The sequence below is a fragment of the Carlito syrichta genome, unplaced genomic scaffold (assembly GCF_000164805.1).
Source record: "Carlito syrichta isolate Samal-C Ts95f unplaced genomic scaffold, Tarsius_syrichta-2.0.1 Scaffold316189, whole genome shotgun sequence".
Classification (NCBI taxonomy): Eukaryota; Metazoa; Chordata; class Mammalia; order Primates; family Tarsiidae; genus Carlito; species Carlito syrichta.
Window position 1 is genome coordinate 681,775 of NW_007260285.1, and position 19,878 is coordinate 701,652.

At 31.9% G+C, this 19,878-nt stretch overlaps 1 protein-coding gene across 1 annotated transcript in view; it reads left to right on the plus strand.

The window, feature by feature from the left end:
• TFPI (tissue factor pathway inhibitor) overlaps positions 1-10,392 on the plus strand; it is a 22,192-nt gene extending 11,800 nt beyond the window's left edge. Inside the window, exons 3-6 of the mRNA XM_021706874.1 lie at positions 283-321; positions 3,533-3,709; positions 4,323-4,415; positions 10,170-10,392. Of these exons, the coding sequence (XP_021562549.1) occupies positions 283-321; positions 3,533-3,709; positions 4,323-4,415; positions 10,170-10,297 (437 nt within the window). The 3' untranslated portion in view covers positions 10,298-10,392. The remainder of the gene's footprint in view (positions 1-282; positions 322-3,532; positions 3,710-4,322; positions 4,416-10,169) is intronic.
• Positions 10,393-19,878: the final 9,486 nt, after the last annotated feature.

A 19,878-nucleotide genomic window follows, 5' to 3' on the forward strand; every position in this document is an offset into this window, starting at 1 on the left:
CTCACCTCAGCCTCCCAAAGGCGCGAGATTACAGGCTGAGCCACCGAGCCCGGCTTTATAGTTTTTAAAATATTACCATATTAAAATGAGTTGTTTCATGGTTGCAATAAATAGAAAAATTTTTAGAGAAAATAAAATTTAATTTCTATTGACATTCTGTATAAAAATACTTTTAATGGTAAAAAATACATTATTCTAACTTGTTTGTTAAATTCAAATTCATAGTATTACATTATAAATTCTGGCAGTTGATACACATATATCGTTGTTTTTTTTTTGCAGATTATCCAGAGAAGTTTACAAAGGCGATGTTGAGCAAAGGTGAACATTTATTTGTGTGTAAATTAATGGCATTTATATAAGGCATTTAGATATTCAAGTCTTAAGTTTCTTTGATATGAACTGGATCATTCATTTATATGATCTTTGAAATGGGGTTTTGTTTTGGTGGATATAATGAAAAATTAGGAAAAAAAATATGTGATATTTGGTAGGAGAGGTCCCAGACACCATATTTACTGTCATTCTAAAGCAGCATGACATTTAGTTTTAGTTAATTCACAATCCAAAGCCATCATGTCTTTTAACATCTTCCAGATAGAGATTTGGATATTTCTACCCTTACCTTAATTCCCTGATCTCTAATCATTTGTTAATCTCAGTATGTGTGTATGTCGCTGAGTTCTGGATGCAAAAGTAAGTAGAGCTATATAACAATAAATAATTGCCTTTGTCAGCATTATTTAGTGTGTATGTGCACATGTAAAATTTTGTGATTTAAATTATTTTATTTGTTGCTTTTAACTAAAAATAATTGCTTATTGGTGAAGATACTATATAAGCACACACACATAATGTGATCAACAGATCAAGAAAACTAGTCTTCTTTTTTTTTTTTTTTAACCAGTCTTCTTTTAATAAAGGTTTAGAAATTGATTTGGTACCATTATCACTTATGGCATTTACATTAATGTGAAAATACTGAAAACAGAGATGAAAATATTTAACTCAGGATATGAAAGAGCACAAAGTTCAAAGTGCAATTTAATTTTACTTATTTTGTATGTGAAATAGTGGAAAATCTTTGTGACTCACTGATAATCTTCAAGCTTAATTTACTGACCAGAAGTTTAATCAAAATGTATAAAATAAGTGTAATGGCAAAATTTATAGAAACGTAAATAAATATATGTATTTATTTATAGTTAAACAGTTTACTACAAATGTTGAATTAGTACTGGCAAAAATGTTAAGTACTTAAATTAACACTTCATTATTTGTAATATTTAAAAAACAGAATATTTATAAAAGGGTTTTTTATCCACCAGGTAAAAGATGTTTTTATGAAAGAAAATGCCAACCTTTAAATAGTAGGACATTACTCCAAAAACAGAGAATTAGAGAAAAGTTATATGCTTGTAAATGTAAGATTATACTATAAAAATATACTTGATACAAAACAAATATATATATACAAATTTGATCATTAAGAATTAAATCATTCTTAATTTATATTATACATGAAAGTTAGGGTATAAAACCCTATTCACATAAGAGTTAAAAATCTATAACAAAGACATCTATCAATTTGAAGTTAAGTTTGTGATGTGTTTCCTAGTATCGGAAAAGTTATAGAGTGGAGATTTATTACAATCCCTTTGAAAGAAAATTTGTTCTATGACAATTCCCAAGTATGCAGGTCCAAACACAAGTAGACAGTAAAAAGTCTGTGGCTTAGGAATGGTCCGTAACTTCAAGTGTGCATTCTGTGTTCCTCAATTTTAGCTGAGCACCAATTTAGAGCAAGGGTTGTATATGTAAGTTCAATAAGAATGTTACTTTATTCATCTTAGGAATATGATAAATTAGTTTCTTGATTTGTAGCCGTAGATCTAAAAACAATTATTTTACATTTGTGTATTTTCAAGTTTGTCTTAAAGTAAATAAATGAGCTCTATTGGGGCATCATATGAATAATAACAACTTTCAGTTCTTCAGTTTCTTAATTATAATTATCAACATAACTTATGATATTATTTTCTCTTCTTTATATGCAATATTTTTCACCCACTCACTTATGTTAAACACAAAATCTCATACTCTGCTAAGATAATTTAAAATTTTATAAAAAGTACATACTAAAACTAAATTAAATCAAAATAATAGTAATTAATTGCATTTTTTACCTTATGAAAATTAAATATTTTTTTCTTTCCCCATATATTACACTTGGCTACAAATCATAAAAACACTCACTTTGAAAAGCAAGAAGCAATATGAGAATCATGGTAACATTCATTTTGGGAATCACAATAACATTCATTTTGAAAAACTACAGGCAATAAACAAAAAACAAAGTCAACTCTCAAATTGGTATGTTGAGAAATTACAGAAATTTGACTTCTAAAACTATATTATATAAGGAAATTTTCCTTAATAAATAACTTTTATGTGATATTGGTTCTTTTCCAGATATATAACTGCTTTAAAAATCAGTAACATTAATAAATACATGCTCTTTTTATAGTAAAATACTTGGGGACATTGCTTCTTTGACATAGAACAAGTTGCTTTAAGATGTAAAAGCATTAGAAAATTCATTTTTGCCACTGTGGTAATATAGTTGCAGGAAGAAAAAAATGAGAAATTGGACTTTTATCCTTAAAAATTCAACCCCAATATGCCTTGTGAGTATAATTTTGAAAATTAGCTCAATTCTATTTACATAGTATGCATGGAGACAGAACTGATGACAGTGGCACAACCTTTGTGACAGCTGCATTTAGCCTGGTTTGGAGCCCTATCAAAGAAGGGGTATTAGACATTTGCAAAAGCCTCTCAATCCCTGTACATGTATTTCCTTTCTACGTCTGCATTATTGAAGTCATTCCAATGCCAGGAAGAAGAAGAAGAAAAAAGAGACACAGGAGTAGAGAATGTCCTACCTAGTACAGATATTATTTCCATCATAAGAGTTCAGCAACTTCTAAGTATAGCCATGAAAGCCTCTGTAGCCCTCAAATCTACTTTCCCAACTTTAAAAAATGTAAACCATTTTTAATGAAACAGAACACTACACTGTTTTGATACTCTACACCTCAATAACATGAATCATTCATAGATCTCTCCTAAATGTTACTACATATAAATGTAATAAAATAATTAAATTATAATGTATAATTAATAATATTTTGTACTTTCAGACAATAGTGGTACTTAGTAAAATGATCTCTTATTCCTTCAATTTATGAAAAAATTAATTTACTATTAATTTATTATTAGAAATTTAGAACTTGGAAATGCCAGTTCCAAAGATATGTGTGTTGTATCTTCCTTATTCTAGATAACACCCTAGATATGGTAGATAATTTTAATATTATATACTTGTGGATAACGTTATACTGTTACCTCTTATCCTTAATTTTTTATGCTTATTCCTTAAAAAACATAGCCAGTTATTTATAAATTTAATTAAAAGAACTAATAAACAACAAGAAGATATTGCTTTATCACATTTTAAAATAATTTTTAGGAAAGCCAGATTTCTGCTTTTTGGAAGAAGATCCTGGAATCTGTCGAGGTTATTTTAGCAGATATTTTTATAATAATCAGTCACAAAAGTGTGAGGAGTTTAAGTATGGAGGATGCCTAGGAAATCGAAACAACTTTGAATCACTGAAAGTCTGCAAGATCATCTGTGAGAATGCATGTAAGTTTATTTCTCATCTCATTTTAGTTCATTTACAGAACTTCAGTAAAAACTCGGGCATCTTAGAAGATGTTAATGTTTACCCAGGTTTTGTTTTAGCTATATCAATGAAGATACATATTTGTATTTATTAGATCTGAAAGCGATTCATTGCTGTTCAAAAGAAAAATGCAAAGAATTAAGAAATGTAACTATAGTAGAAATTGTTTTCATAAATCTTGCATTTTATGTTATATTACTTAATTTTTCTCCCTGAGAATATCGCAGTATAATTTGGCACAGTAGAATTGCTGAAATCCTTTACACTTAGGACTATTTGAGGGAAAATAGTAATTTTAAAACCACCACCTAAAATCAGTTTTATTTGCCCATAATATTTATTAATGGGGTGACACATTAACTGTTAAGTTTTTGACCAAGAACTGCAAAGTTACTCATGGAAATATTACCTTATAATATATTTATTTAAAGATTTACTGTTTGCTAATTTAACATAGCAATGGAAATAAAATTACTAGAAGACTTTTCTTAACTGCTCTGTTAGGTTTCATGTGTACAAATATGAAATTGTGACAATGTTCTTGCATTTTAATTAACTGTTTTTCCCCCCCAGGGAATGATTCCCAGGTGAATGATTATAAAACTCAGTCCAATGTTGTAAATATTGTTTTGATTCCCAAACCTACCAAGGATTCCAGAATTTTTGGTAAGAATCTCATTGTTTTCATTACCTCCAGGAAAATATGTTTGTGATAACAATAGAAGTGGATTATGTATTAGAAGTATGCCTTTAAATATATATGTGTGTATCTATCTATATATATGCATACATATGCCTATTTTGTTAATTATAGGTATGTTCAAATACTGAGATTAAAACTGTTTAAGACATTTTATCCCATAAAAGTGACAATTTTCCTAATCTATTTTAAAGTATGCTTTGGAGTAGGCTTTTGATTACAATCACAGGAAAAACCTTCATATGATATTGAAGTCTATGCCAAATTTATCTTGTGAACTACTACTCAGAATTATCAGCCCCAGTGGATGATAATAAATCATTGAACTGGCAGCAGCATGTCAAAGGCAGTATCAAGTGCTTTTAAATCAGCATGGCCCTGAACAAGGTGTCTGGTGTTAGTCACAGGGTGGGTTAGAAACTGGTTGAATATCCCTACCCAAATGGTAAGTCACTCTGCAGGAAATTTTCTTTTCAACTTATTCTGCAGGGCTCTTTCTGGGTTCAACTCTGTTAACATATTTATCAGATTTAAACAAACATATAGGAAATACTTCCACAAAAATGCAGTGTTGTGAAAATATGAAAACATAACCATAGATCACAAATATCTGGGCGGTTAGAAACAACCTAAAAGGCTAAAAATCAACAGTGTGAAAGTATAAGGGCCTAGCTAAATTGTAAAAATCACATGTGCTCTCTCAGAAATGGAAGATTTGCTTATGCAAATGTGTCAAATGCAAACTTGGTATGAATTTACATAAGTCATTCTGTAGCTATTAAGATAGGTAACTTTAGAACACACAAAGGCACGCATACACAGTGTTTGAGCCAGGAGTTCTTCTTCCTGGTCATGAATCAGAATGTCTTTGAACGACTCCTCTTTAAAACAAACAGACAAATAAGCAAGATAACAGAAAGCAAATACAACTTTTGCCCAGATGGATTTCAAGCTCTGCAGATGTTGACTGTGATTACCAAGAATGAAAGCTGTGAATGTCCAACTTAGTTACACACTGGCCTATTTACCTGTGGGACTTGCTTTAGCACTGAGTTCCACAACTTAGAAGTCACAGAGCATTTGAAACACACTTACAAGAGGAACTGGGAAGTGTAAAAAGGCATGAGTTCTAAGAGGAAGTATAATGTGCGCTTTCAGTCCTTGAAACACTGTTGTGTGGAAGGAGAATGAAGTTTCCCTTCTCACATTCCAGCTCCACCCTTTTCAGACCCTCTTTATATCCCACCTTCCCTTACTCCTCCAATACAGAATAAGCATGAGGCTTAATGTGTGAGAACCAAAGTACACACATCTTTCTGTAAAATGTTTATTTTTGATGTGAGATCTTTAAAAATAGATGGCTGTCTCAGGGATTAGTAGCTTACCTAAACTGTGTGTATTCAAGCATGTTATAGTAGCGCTCATGATGTCATAAGGGGAATGCAAACTTTCAGTGGGAGTTGGACAATGTGGCATACTAAAAATGTCTTCGGGTACTTAAGTTCTACAATTATAGTAACGAGTTCAATGCCAGATGAATTTGAGTCTAATTCATAGTAATTGTTATCTTTGTGTTTCTGACTTTTTATCTGTACAATTAAGTGATTTCATTGCATTGTTTCTTTGTCTTTCCAGTGTTATGTTTCTCAATGATATTTTGTCTTATTGAGTTAAACATCATATGTTCAAAAGATTGTTAAATTTCATTGCTGTGAGAGAAAGCTTAGAATAACAAAATGATTAGCAGGGTTAAAGATACATGAGATACAATATATCAACAAATAAATGTATGAAATCAGTTTTCAATATGCTTCAATATTTTTTAGTTTGAACTATTTTACCCACTCAAGTAGAGTTCTTTAGTCATTAGTTAGTAAAATGAATAGAGTAGGTTGGGGAATGGTTTTGCTGTGAAGGAACTTTTATAAAGTATAAAATTCATGATTTTTGACAAACATACTACCAAGTTAGAAAGGAAAAAATAAAAGGACAAACTGTGAAAAAGTAATATTTATAAGTTTTAAATATTCTGTGATATATGTCGTCTCTAGGTTCTTATATAGATGCACATTGAAAATTATAATAAATAATTAGATGGTTATAAGAGTAAATTATCAACTAAGGAAGCAGTAAGGAATGACAACAAGAATTTAAAAGAAAACAATATTAATAAATATTTTTTCAAATAGTAGACATCTTAGGCATATTAATTTTGTAGTAACTTCACATAAAATTAGGGCAAATGTCTCCTTTATTTGTCCACAAAGCAATTTTATTTTTGATTGTATATATTTGCCTCAAAATATACATTTACCTAGCTAATTAGACCCTTTTTCCTCTTTTGTTAGGAGCATAATGCATTCTATTTTTTTCTTTGTTCTGTAACTCTCCTGATATGAGAAGTTTGATACTAAGTATAGCATGAATATAAAGGTTGTCAATGAAGCTATTTCTCCATTCTTGCTAAAGCATACGTGATTTCTGATCTACCCCATTCAAGATGACAGAGGTGGGAATGCAGATGTCCCTCTATCTAAAACCTAGATATTCCCTTGCCCTCTTCATCAAAGGAGTTTGCTGAAATCTACAAAGATACATCTTGATTGGCTAGCACAAATCTAATTAAATCTGTCACTACTTGCAATTATATTAATAGATTCTATTGTACTTTAAGAAAGTACAATTATTATTTTATGTAAAATCCTGTTGTTAAAGGGTTTTTTTCAAATATTTAAAGCTCTCTGTATCAGGTTATTTTGAAGATATGTAGATCCTTTAAGGTTTAAGTTCAGTATGTGGGAATAGTAATTTGCCACACAACATAAATGGAATAACATTCTTCTAAAATCATTTTCATTAAATAACAATCTTCAGGTAGATTATTTGAAAATTTTAAAATTCAGTTATCATTTATTATTAAGAGGAATATTTTTAAGTATAATTTTAATGTTTTCCTTCATGAATCATGATATTAGAAAAGCATTTTAGAAGTTTTATTAAATGTTACTAGAAATTGGCTTGGTAAATTTTTCATTGCTATTATTCTTAATTTTTAGACTATTATAAATCAGTTTTGTAATTTTTTTTACAGTGAACTCTCTTGACTCAGGACACTTGAAATTTATTAAGCACAATTGAGGTTTAATTTTTTTCTCTTTTTATTTCCATATATCAATATTTGCAGGTTATTTAGATATTCTCAGAGATTGAGCCTTACTCTTCCTTAAAGATATATTTTTTTAAAATCATATATATGCCTATCCTTGAGAAAAGTGAGAGAGCATTATTTGAGTTTGATGGTCTGGATTAAGAGGATTTCTTCATATTCTTACTACACATGTAAAAGAAACTATTCTAAATCAATTTCTTTAAATCTGTGCAATTTTTTGCATAATCTTCAGAATTGGTTCCTCTTGGTTTTCTCCTCTGATTGGGCAGAATGATATAGCAGATAAAAATCCTGACCCCTGAAGTATTTTTAAACCTGAGTCCCATCTTTCTACTGAAAAATGAAGATGGTGATACTATAATAATAATCGGAGCCGGGCTCGGTGGCTCAGCCTGTAATCCCGCGCCTTTGGGAGGCTGAGGTGAGTGGATTGCCTGAGCCCGCGGGTTCGAGACCCGCCTGGGCAGCGAGACCTCATCTCTATAATAAATCAAAAAAAAAATCAGCCGGGCATGGTAGCGCATGCCTGTAATTCCAGCTACTCGGAAGGCTGAGGCGGAAGGATCGCCGGAGCCCAGCAGGTCGAGGCTGCGGTGGCCGGGAGCGGCCACTGCACTCCAGTCTGGGCGACAGAGTGAGACTCCAACTCAAAAAAAAAATAATAATAAATAAAAAAAAATAATAATAATAATAATAATCGGATATGTTTTGTTGCAAGGTTCAGTCTGTCAACAGACATACATCGCATTCTTAGAATATCGCCTGCTTCCTACTCAGTGCAGTGTGTGGGGTTACTTATTACTCTCCATGCGATTCAGAACAATACGTTTAACTTTTAACAATACACTGACCTTAGTTTTTCATCTGTAAAAGAACTCTTTGTAAGTTCCCATTTGCAGAAGAAATTAGCATTTCAGACACTCATGAAATCTCTAATTATTGCAATTAAATGCGTCAGTAAACATACAGTCTCAAAATATGACTTACCTTTAAAAATGAATCCATACTTGGACCAAATGAACATGTACATGGAAACTCAAAAAAATTCAAATGTATTTATTGAGAATAAGTTAAGATTATTTGTGTAGAGAAGTATCATGGGACTTCAAAGCTAAAAGATGTTTAATTGTGTAACATTTCTTTATCTTTCCAACATTTTCAACTTTCCAAACTTGGAGGATTCTGCCATTGTTTTTCTGATTATTCCGGTTTGAACATAGTAATTTCCTTTGATCATTTCTCTTCTTTTAGTCATTCCTTAAATTCCGTAGTTTTTCCCAATGAAATGTCCATTTCTGTCTCTTCCATTTTCAGTCCCATTGGTTTTGTTCAGATGATCAACCCTTCATGTTTAGATTACCTAAACAATCGTGTCACCCAAACTGTGACACTAATGAGAGTGAAATAGGATGCTAAAAATAAATAAGTTATATATCTATTTTTATATTGGAAAATATAGTTTATTTGAAAGTAAATTAGACAGAGATAAAGAGGGGATTCACCTCTTCAAGGGAGGGGAGGGGGCCAAAGCTTAAGAAAACATGGCCTATTCATCTATTTTAAATATCTATGCATTGACAGAGGATTGGAATTGCTGTTTTAATGGCTCTACAGAAATAGTTCTATATTTTAAAATATTTTAATTTGTAAATGTCGTATATATTAGGACAAGATAACTGCTCAAAGTAAGCATAAACTAATATGGGCAAACTAGGCTGTGTAGACATGAAACAGACAGATAGATAGCATACAGCTCATATATAAATCAAATATACCATATGCATATATTACACATAATAAAAATTAGGTATCTGATATAAGTCAAGTAAAACATTTTATAGTGATAGAGATAGACTGACGGAGATAGAGGCAGAGTCATATGTAACATAAATTATATATGACCTTTTAAAATCACTATCTTACTTCTATGTATTCATTACATTAGGGTTTGTAATCCTAATTACATTAAAAAGCTAATTACATTAGCTATTTGTAATCAAATAATGTATACATCTGTCCTCATTTATAGAAAAATTAAAATTAAAGACAAGCCAAAAAACCTTTAATGGGTACATTCTTTTTCTATATAAATTTAGCTTCATCTATCTGGCTTAAATTTGTCTTTATTATATAGTTAGTCTTCTATCTATTCCAGATTTTTCTTGCTGTCCATCCATTAAATATAGTTTTCTGTCCATTTAGATTGCTCTCTTCATTATCATTCAATACAAATTATTCATTCTCATTCCACAGAATGTTTTATGTGATTTTTCCACTTAAAAATCACTGGCCCTCCTCATCTTATATCATCTGCCATTTCAGTACCATAAGGAAGCCCTCTTTCTCTCTTTCCCCTGCCTTCCTCTTAGGATTTATTTAATGCTTGTATTATTTGATACTGTGTTTGCTCTGTCTCGCTGTCTAGATTACAAGTTTTTTGAAGGAAAAGGTGATATATTATGTAATTTAGACTGCCCTCACTCCCAGCATTTAGCCCATAAGCACATGAAGATGACTCACATTTTGTATTTATTAATTTTATGATCCACAGTTACAAAAGAAGGAACAAATGATGGTTGGAAGAATGCTGACCATATATACCAAGTGTTTCTGAACGCCTTCTGCCTTCATGCATCCATGTTCTTTTTAGGATTTGATAGCATTTTATGCGTATGTTAATATTTGTGCTTTTAACATTTCCTTACTATTTATATCCATATGTGATGCCTTTTATCGCATATCACTAATAAAGTTTTAATACTTACATGCATAGTTAACACAGTCTGCTTATTAAATCTCACTGGTAAATGTTTAACTAGCAAAGAAAAACTAACGTTCTTAAGCATTTATAGTTGTTCTGGCCTTTTGAGTGGAACTAACCAGTCAAAAAGAGAAGAGAGTTATTTTTCTGGTTCTCATTGACTGCTTTGCTTTTATACATCAACTCTTAAACAGCAGTCTGGGGACTACATCAGTTTTATGATATTTGGGATAAAAAATTTTCAGTAGACTTGAAAACCAACTGCCAATCCAGTTCCGGCACTTGCTTTCTGACTGAGAAAGGAATACCTGTATACCTGACCCAGTCCCACAGGGCTTCCTACCAGGCTCCAGGTACAGGGAAAATGATTGGATGTCATTCTGAAGACTATTCACTTGCTTGAAACTCTCTCTCTCTGGACTGTATTCAGTTATGACTTCCTGGCCAGGTCCCATATATATGTGGAAAAAAATAGATAGAAAATGCAATGTATACATATTCAAATACATTTTTTAAAGGTTTTTTTTTTTTTTTTTTTTAAATCACTGGCCTTCCGAAATAGGTGTTATGCTCACAAAGGGCCTGAGAGCCAAACACCAGTACTGACATAATGTGCGAATCTACAAGAGAATTTTGTCAACTACTTGACCTCTTGTTGAAGACGTGATTACATGTAGAGAAATATTGCAGTCATAGAAACTTTCTGAAAGAAAAAAAAATCCCCTGTCAACCAAAGACTTACATATTCAGGGGCATACCACAATGAATTATGGGCACTGTGAACAACTCTTTAAAGTGAGTGCAGCTGGAGCATAGAGAAGCAGGGGACCGAGTTGGATAGAAAGGCAGAGGCACTGCTTGCAGCACATCGTAGGTGATAGCAGAAAGGCTAAGGCATGTCCATTTGTCATTGATATCTATGCAGAAAAATGCAAGCCAAGAATTGAAGCTGTCCATATGGAGGCTTGAGAAGGCCATTTGTAAATCTGTTCTTTTTTTTTTTTTTTTTTTTTTGAGTTGGAGTCTCACTCTGTCGCCCACACTGGAGAGCAGTGGCTGCTCCCGGCCTGCTGGGCTCCAGTGATCCTTCCGCCTCAGCCTTCCGAGTAACCGGAATTACAGGCGCACACTACCACGCCCGGCTGATTTTTGGATTTATTGTAGAGATGAGGTCTCGCCTGCCCTGGCGGGTCTTGAACCGCGGGCTCAGGCAATTCCCTCACCTCAGCTTCCCAAAGGTGCAGGATTCCAGGCTGAGCCACCCAGCCCGGCTGTAAATCTGTTCTTAACAAGGGCGATGCCAAAGTAATGGATGGTTATGAAAATATAATCACACATACTTATAATTGTGACACCTTGATAACATCAGTAATTGAAAACAAGTCAAATGATAAAATGATTATTCACATCAACAACGAGCTAAGTAAAAACTGCATGAACAACAGAAGACTCAACATATTTGTGTAGAAGTAGCACCAAAATCTATAATGGTTTGTCAACATATGTAATGCCTCTGAATGAATGACAAGAATGGATATATTATTGTGTATATTGCCTTATTTGTTTAATAATTCCACTTGGAACTGTCAAACTAAGAAGAATTATTTCAGATTTAGTCTTTTCTTATTGATCAATTAAATGCTACTCAACATAACTGATGTTCCTAAATAATAATCTATTTAGTTATGTTCATTTGCATCTTGTATCCATGCTACATGCTTTATTATTAAAATATCAATTAAAATATCAAGAAAAACTTCATCCACCACCCACTTCCATAATTCTAAAAAGGAAACCTGTTTTGAGAAACGTGTTCTCAAACCAAGAAGCATAGAAACATCCCTTATAATCTAAATAAGCCTGAACAGTAAATCTGGAACCTCATATTCTGATTTCCTGACAAGCTGGCTTTCCCAAAATAGTTCACAACTTTTGACTAGCATCCAACAAGCCTCTGACTTCCTGACAGGAGTGCCAGTGAGAAGCAAAAGTGTGGCGCTTCATGGCTGCCAAAATTGCTGTCATCCAAATGCAGTCACCCTAGGTGACCACTGCCTACCTTTCTAATCCCTTTCTTCCTGGACCATCTCTAGTCTTAACAAAGATATTTTTTTGCCCTAGTCATAAGATTCCTCTAGAAAAGTGTTTCTCAAGCTTGAACAACGTACAGACCTTTAAAAAAGGTAAAATCACAGACTTCCATTTTATAAATCAAATTGTTTTAAATAACATCAATTTTTACAAGCAATTAAAATACTAGGAAAAAACTCCTGAAGCTTTTGACCTTTATACAAATATTAGCTAAAATTTATTTACAAATTAAGACAATCCAAACTACAAACAATAAATTAATAATACTAATTTGATAGGACTTTCCCCTGTGATAATATGATTCTGGTATTGACTAGTATAGGGCAGGTTAGGAATGAGATAGGAATAGTTTAGAAAAGTTTGTGCTACTCTGTGTTGTGTGTAATTCTCTGATTGGCCTTTTTCTATTTGAATATTGGACAATCTTTGCAGAAATATGTTGATAAAATGTATTGATTAGGAAAATTCCAATTTTGCCTTTCTAGGGACATAGAAGAATAAGGTTTCTAGTTTTATATCTTGTCTAGTATCATTAAATGGAATTGACTGACCCGTACTAATGTGATCACATACATAAAAACTGGAACTTTGGGTATGTTTTTCTAGAATCAGTCCATGGTGAACATGCCAATCCAATAATTATTGGCTTTAAATGTTCTAAATACTGTTTGACTCAGCAACAAAGAAATTGTCCCTAAAGCCCATTTGTTTCTGGCCTTCCTGTTTGGTGGCTTACTTTGATTAGATATTATTCTTCTGCCCAAACTTAGAAACTTACAACTTCATACAGGTAACTTTGGATAAGACACATCTAGCACATTCTGAACCCAAGATTCAGAAAAAAGAGAATGGAGACCAAAAATAAAGAAAGAAGTTGTGACAATGTTCTTTTTATCTGATAAAAAATTAGTTTTAAAAATTTTTTTGTTCCAGTATTTTTTTTTAATTCTCAAGTTAGTTTTCAGAATGATGTATTATAGTGGTTGAGAGCATTGGCTTCATGGACAGAAGAGAGTATTCCTTCTAGTTCTACTATTTGCTGACTCACTCTGTTCCTTTGGGGGGGAAAAAAAACAACTTCTCTCAACCTCAGTTTCCTTTTTGTTAAATGTGAAGAGTAATATCTCAAAACTTTCATGAAGATTTTAACAACATAAAATTCTAACTCAGTGTTGAGCACCCAATAAGTCCTTAAAAGTATTGATTTTTGAGTTTGTTTTTGATGATAAAATTCAAACACAATTTTAAAATTGTGTGTATGTCTTTGGATCTCATTTCCAAAAGGACTTGTAAACCTGGTATTTCCTACTTTATCTTGTGACCTAAGATACGGATCTGAGTACTTTTAAATTTCAATTCAGTTCAACAAACACTCAGTGCCTCCTACATGAGGGAGCTATCATAGGGACTTTGAGGATAATAATAATAAAAAGAAGGTGACGTTGTCCGTTATAAGGCATGCCTATCAAATAGAGGAAGGAGACAGATAAGTAGATGACTTCAATGCCTATCTCACATGCTAAGACAGAGATCTGCTTGAGGGCTATGGGAGGACAGTTACAAATATTGTACATTCAATACATGATGTCAAAATTAATATATTCTCTCTTCTCAAAATCTGAGTTCTGTCTTCCACCTTTTGTCTCGGATTTGTTTTCTTATAAACTTGCTAAGCCATGGACACGGTTTACAATTCTATCTTCATACAGAAATTTTTCTAAGTAAAGCCTCAATTAAAGAAAGCCACAAAAAATTACAAATTATAAAACTATTATAAGTAGATTTTATACCATAATAATATTTCATAATACATTAGAAAAATATCTTCTTAATCTAGAAACACTAAAATTATCTCATCTCTAGCTCTCTCTGCCCGAGTTCAATCTGGTTCTTAACTTTATCCTTTTCCGTTGTAACTGCTTTAGTTAGAGACATTTTAAATTCTTCTCTATCGAAAGTCACTGGATTCAACCTACACATTCTTGGTTGAGTTTGCTTCATGTATCAAAAAATATCAGAACTTGTCTCCTTCATCCTCTAATACTTTCAGTGACTCATTAATGTCTGCATCATAAAATCCAGATAGATTCATATTCAAAAGCCTTCTTAATTTGATCTAAATATGCTTTTCCAGGCTTGTATCCCACTGTACTTTTCTCTGTTCTTCAGACAACTAGAGTTAGCAAGATAGCCAAAACATATCAGAAACATTGCAACATGTGTGCTCTTACTTTCCTTCACCCATATGCCCTCTATCTCCTTTACTTATTAAATATCCCATTCTTTCTAAAAAGCTGATCAACAACCTAAATAAATGTTAATTTTTGCATTTTACTAAACTCTTACAGGGTTTAAAATTTTGCACACATGTCACGAAGACAAGTTTTTCTAATGTATTATAAGATGCAATTATCTTATAATAAAGTATACCCATAACCGTATCATAATTTGTAATTTTACCATGGCTTTCTTTAGAAAAATCCTTGAGTAAAGATGACTTCAAGAACTCTGTCCATGGATTAGGCAGTATCTAGGAAAAGAAATTCAGCCTAAGAAATATTTACCCAATTTCTTTTCTTTCTTTTAAGTGTATGGAGAGCTTTTCTGTCTGGAGAAGGTTTTGTGTAGTCTATTCTCTATGACCTTTTAGTTTCAAATTCCCTGGAAGCCCACTTTCTATATTTTAGTCTTAGCTAAGTGGCCCACTATTATACACACACACACACACACAAACACACACACACACACACACACACACACACACACACACACACAACACTAGGGTGTTTATTTTTCCCTTTCCCTGTCAGTTTTTACCAATTTAACAGCACTTCTCCCTTATTAATGAGTGGAGATACACGCTTTTTTCTTTATTACAAAGAGAAGGATGGGTTTACAAACTATTTCTAATAAGGAACAGATTCCAATCTCTAGCCTTTTATGTATGACCCCAAAATACTGGGCTCACTCTAAAAATAGAAAAGAAAAAAAATATATATATATAAAGTATAAATTATGCATTATAATTGCAGACAATTCGAGAACAATAGAAAAGCAAAAAAAAAAAAAAGACAAATCAGCCATATTTACATTACACAGAAATGACCACTGTCAGCATCCCAGCATATTTCATTTTACTATTTGTTTACATATATTTATGAATATGTGTATTTTTGGACTAATCACAAAGCAAATAAGTACGAGTCTGGAAATAGCTGCTGGAAGAGCCCCAACAATATAGAATAAGCTCAGCATGAATAATTTGTTTGTAAAATTGTAACCTAGCAAATGTCTAAGTTCACTACCTAATAAAACTATCTCTGTGGTAATCACTCTTCCCACAGATGGCACGTGCTCTTAGATTTTTGCCCAATGGATAGCATACATAATTTCCATTTGCATTTATATGTGTTGTATATGTATATGTGTATATCTGTATGTGTGAATTTGGTATGTTGGCACAAAAATATAAAGTCATGTTCAATTGATAAAACTTATAACTGATTCTGTCTATTGTAATTGTGTTTTTCTTTATTTCTTTATGAGTTGTACATAAAATAATAATGTATCTTAAAATCAATGACATCTTAGATTCTATGTAAATGATATTTCACAGAACATTTGAGGAGCTATAAGCTATTATTTGTCCCACATAGGACCTTTCTACTTTCATTGGTACGGGGAGAGAAAAAAAATTGATAAATAATAAATAAATTCATGGCTGCAAGGTCCATGTTTTGTTAAATAACATTTAGGTACTTTCAAACACCATTGTAAGTATATAAACTTATATAAATTATCAGGGGAAAATTAAGCAACATCTACCAAATTATGACTTTTTTTATAGCTATTACATAATTCTAATTTTAGAAATATCTCTTCTAGAGAATCTGAACTAGTGTACAAGGATGTCCATGAGCCATTGTCTGGAATTTTAAAAAATAAATTACAATAATCTATGCATTCATTAATAATGAATTGACTATACTATAGTCAATTCATAAAATGAAACATCATATATACTTTTAAATGCAGTATATCTATATAAATATGTGAAGAAACATTCACAAAATATTATCAAATATAAAAACAAGGTGTAGAGAAGTACACTAATATATTTGCATATGCAAACCATTTTGAAATATGCAAACCATTGTTAGTGGCTAAAATAGTCAGTGTTAGTGAGAAACAAATTATGGATAAATTTTGTTTTACATTTATTTTACTTTCATATTATTTCAAAATTTTACAATATAACTTGTTTTAAAAAATTATTTACTATAAAATTACAGGGGGAAATGCAAAAGGAATGACTGATTATTTAATTCCTAAAAAATATAGATTTACTCAGCAAGTAATAAGGTGTTTCATAAAACCTAATTTGTTTGGTAAAATGAAACCCTAAATAGGTGTGCAAAATGGAAATAATAAGAAAGATACCACAGTAAAGATTAACAGTGCATGTAGTAGTCAAACCTTACTGTATAAATCTCAAAGCAAATTTATGAAAACCACTTTACATGTAAAACTGACTTTGGAGCACCACCTTACAGTTTATCAGTCACATTACATCATAGTAGTTCCTGGTAGGAAAAAAAAAATGCAGATCCTGAATTTTGAAGCCTATTAAAAACCCTCTAGATGGAAGCTACTCAGCTACTCAGCTATTAATGGCAGAATCAAGACAGAAAGCATTTGACTATTAAATTCTCTTTGGAAAAGGAACAAAAGTCAGGTTAGTGTATTTTTATGTCTCAAATTTCTATGAATAATTATAATCACAACTGAAAAAATTACAATGTGCAAAATCTTTATTTCTTTATTGTAGATATCAAAGTCTGGATTTTGAATAGGTGGGTGCCCATCTCAAATATCTAGAATAAATTTCCTAATTGAAAGCAATCAAGCTTATCTCCTCAGGAGGGCAAAAAATTTTTAATTTTCTCACCTTTGGAGATTTAACTAGATGATAATCAAGGACTCAAGAAATCTTGGCATTGCACGCCCTTAAGAAACCATTTGCTTCATTGCTTTAATTCTATACTGGTTGTACTATAGTAACCCAACAATAGTCTTACCTTTAAAAGTTTAAATGGGGTCTTAAATATATTAGTTTACATATCAGGTAAAAATGCATGTTCTTACAAAGACTCACTAACTAATAATAATATGCTGCACCTTTAAAACTTCTAAAAGTTAACTACATATAATACAACATCCTTATTGATTAATTTCAAATCTAATGCACTATTCTTATTCCTGGTGTTCAGAACCTCACTATTGATCTTGGTCAAAGCTGTGTTGTATTGAATGATCTATGTAAGCAGTAACTGAAATCAGGATAAAGTGAGACAATCAACTGCCAGCGGCTTAGTCATGGGCAAGCAGTCCCTCAGTAGGAGCAAGCATCTTATAACAGGGTATCTTCACACCAGATCTCAGTCTCTCAGAAGCTGCATGCCTGTCACCCTCTGATTTAGAAGTTGCAAAGAGTGTCAGTAGAAGCAATCTGATGCCTTGGGCAATTTAAGTGGTAGTGAAACTTTTTCTCTGTTGGCATCTGTGCTGGCCAACTATCTGCTCTCAAACCAATCCTTTACCTTTCCCCTAATTTGTGTGGTATTATGGGAAAACCTTTTATCCTGATTTCTGAGTAGGGTTGGTCAGTGGCAGACATTGCTGGATGTGGTAATATCTTCTTTGGCTTCAGCTCCAGTAAATGGTCCACTGTGGTTCTAGTTTTCACCTGGTGTTCCAGGCTCTTGGTCTGCAAAACAAAGGCTCTTTCTTTCGTATCTAGTCTAGAAACTGTAGTCCCAGATGTACTACACTAGTTTGACTTCACCATTGAAACAGCCTTAATTTTACTATTGTTCCATGTTTACTATAAGTTATATATGAGGGAAAAGGAGAATTTTGCTTCTTTTCCTTGGAAAATGTTCTCTGTCTGGAATAAGAGGGTTTTATATCTGGTATTGCTATTAAAACTTAATAACTAACATTTGTAAAAAAAGGCACATTCACACATATTATCTACTACTTACTGTGGGAAGACACATCTTATGTACAAAGTGCTAAAGTGAAATTGATGTGTAAATCATACATCATTTTATCATATACATCTATTTTAAAGCATCTGTCAGTGCTTACAGAGAAAAAATAAAAATAATAGCAAGTTCCTCTGTTTTCTGAGTTTCTCAAATTCAGCTAATTGCTTTTAGTGTATTTCTTTTGTTTCTGGACATAGGTGATAACTTTGGAAGCTGAGATAAAGATAGTGGCAGCTAATAATCATTTTATATTCTATGGAATGATGAGAAGCCACATTATACACATTGGAAAAGTTGTGCAATTGTAGGACTCAATGTCAATCTAACTCCCCTAGACTGTCATAAAGTTTCTCTCATACAAACTATTCTTAATGATAGGAAAATCAACATTTTTCTAGAATATTAGCACAGATTCTCACCAAATGAATTTTAATTTTGATTTATAAGATGGCACATAATCACATTAAAGGATGCAAAATAGTAGCCAAGTAGGAAGAACACATCTGGAGATCTAACGTACAACATGAAAGCTGTCATTAATAAAATGGCATTGTATTGGGGATTTTTGTTAAATAAGTAGATTTCAGCTGATCTTGTCACACAAATATTGGAACTGTGTGAGATGATAGATATGTTAATTTGCTTCACTATAGCAATTATTTTACTGTATATGTATCTGATAACATCATGTTGTAAACCTCAAACATACACAATAAATTGTCTTTTTAAAACTAAGCACTGTTATACCCACATAGGATGAGGTAAAACATAAAGAACTACATGATTTTAAATAAAGTTTTAGTTTAACAGATCCTGGGAAGTGTTTTATTGTTTTTGTTTTGTTTTGTTTTAATCAGTGTGTATCTACCAAGTCAAAGTCCTAAATAAAACCGAGTATGCTTATGTGACTATAGTTCTTAAATTTTGGCACAAAAAAAAAAAAAAAATCTCTCTAAGATTTCTTCTCATAAATCGTTCTCATGGTATTCACTCTCATATTTTTTACGTTTTTTTTTTCTCAATCACATGAGTTGTTATGTCAAGACACTCTGATTTTTATTTAAATATCTTGAAGGCAAGAGATGGTAAAAAACACTTTTTATCAATTTAAAATATTTTTTTCATTTTTTTAGATTATTTTTTTCTTTTCTTTTTCAATAGAGGTGTCCAAACTTTTGGCTACCCTGCCACATCAACTAACCTTTTTGCTTCCTTGGATCACATTGAATAAAGAGGAATTATTTTGGGTCCTACATAAATTGTATAATATAGTATATAAAAATAGAAGATTTCTTTTATTTTTTTAATATTTTTATTATAATGTTTAGAAAAATGAGAACAATGTAAAACTAGTGGAA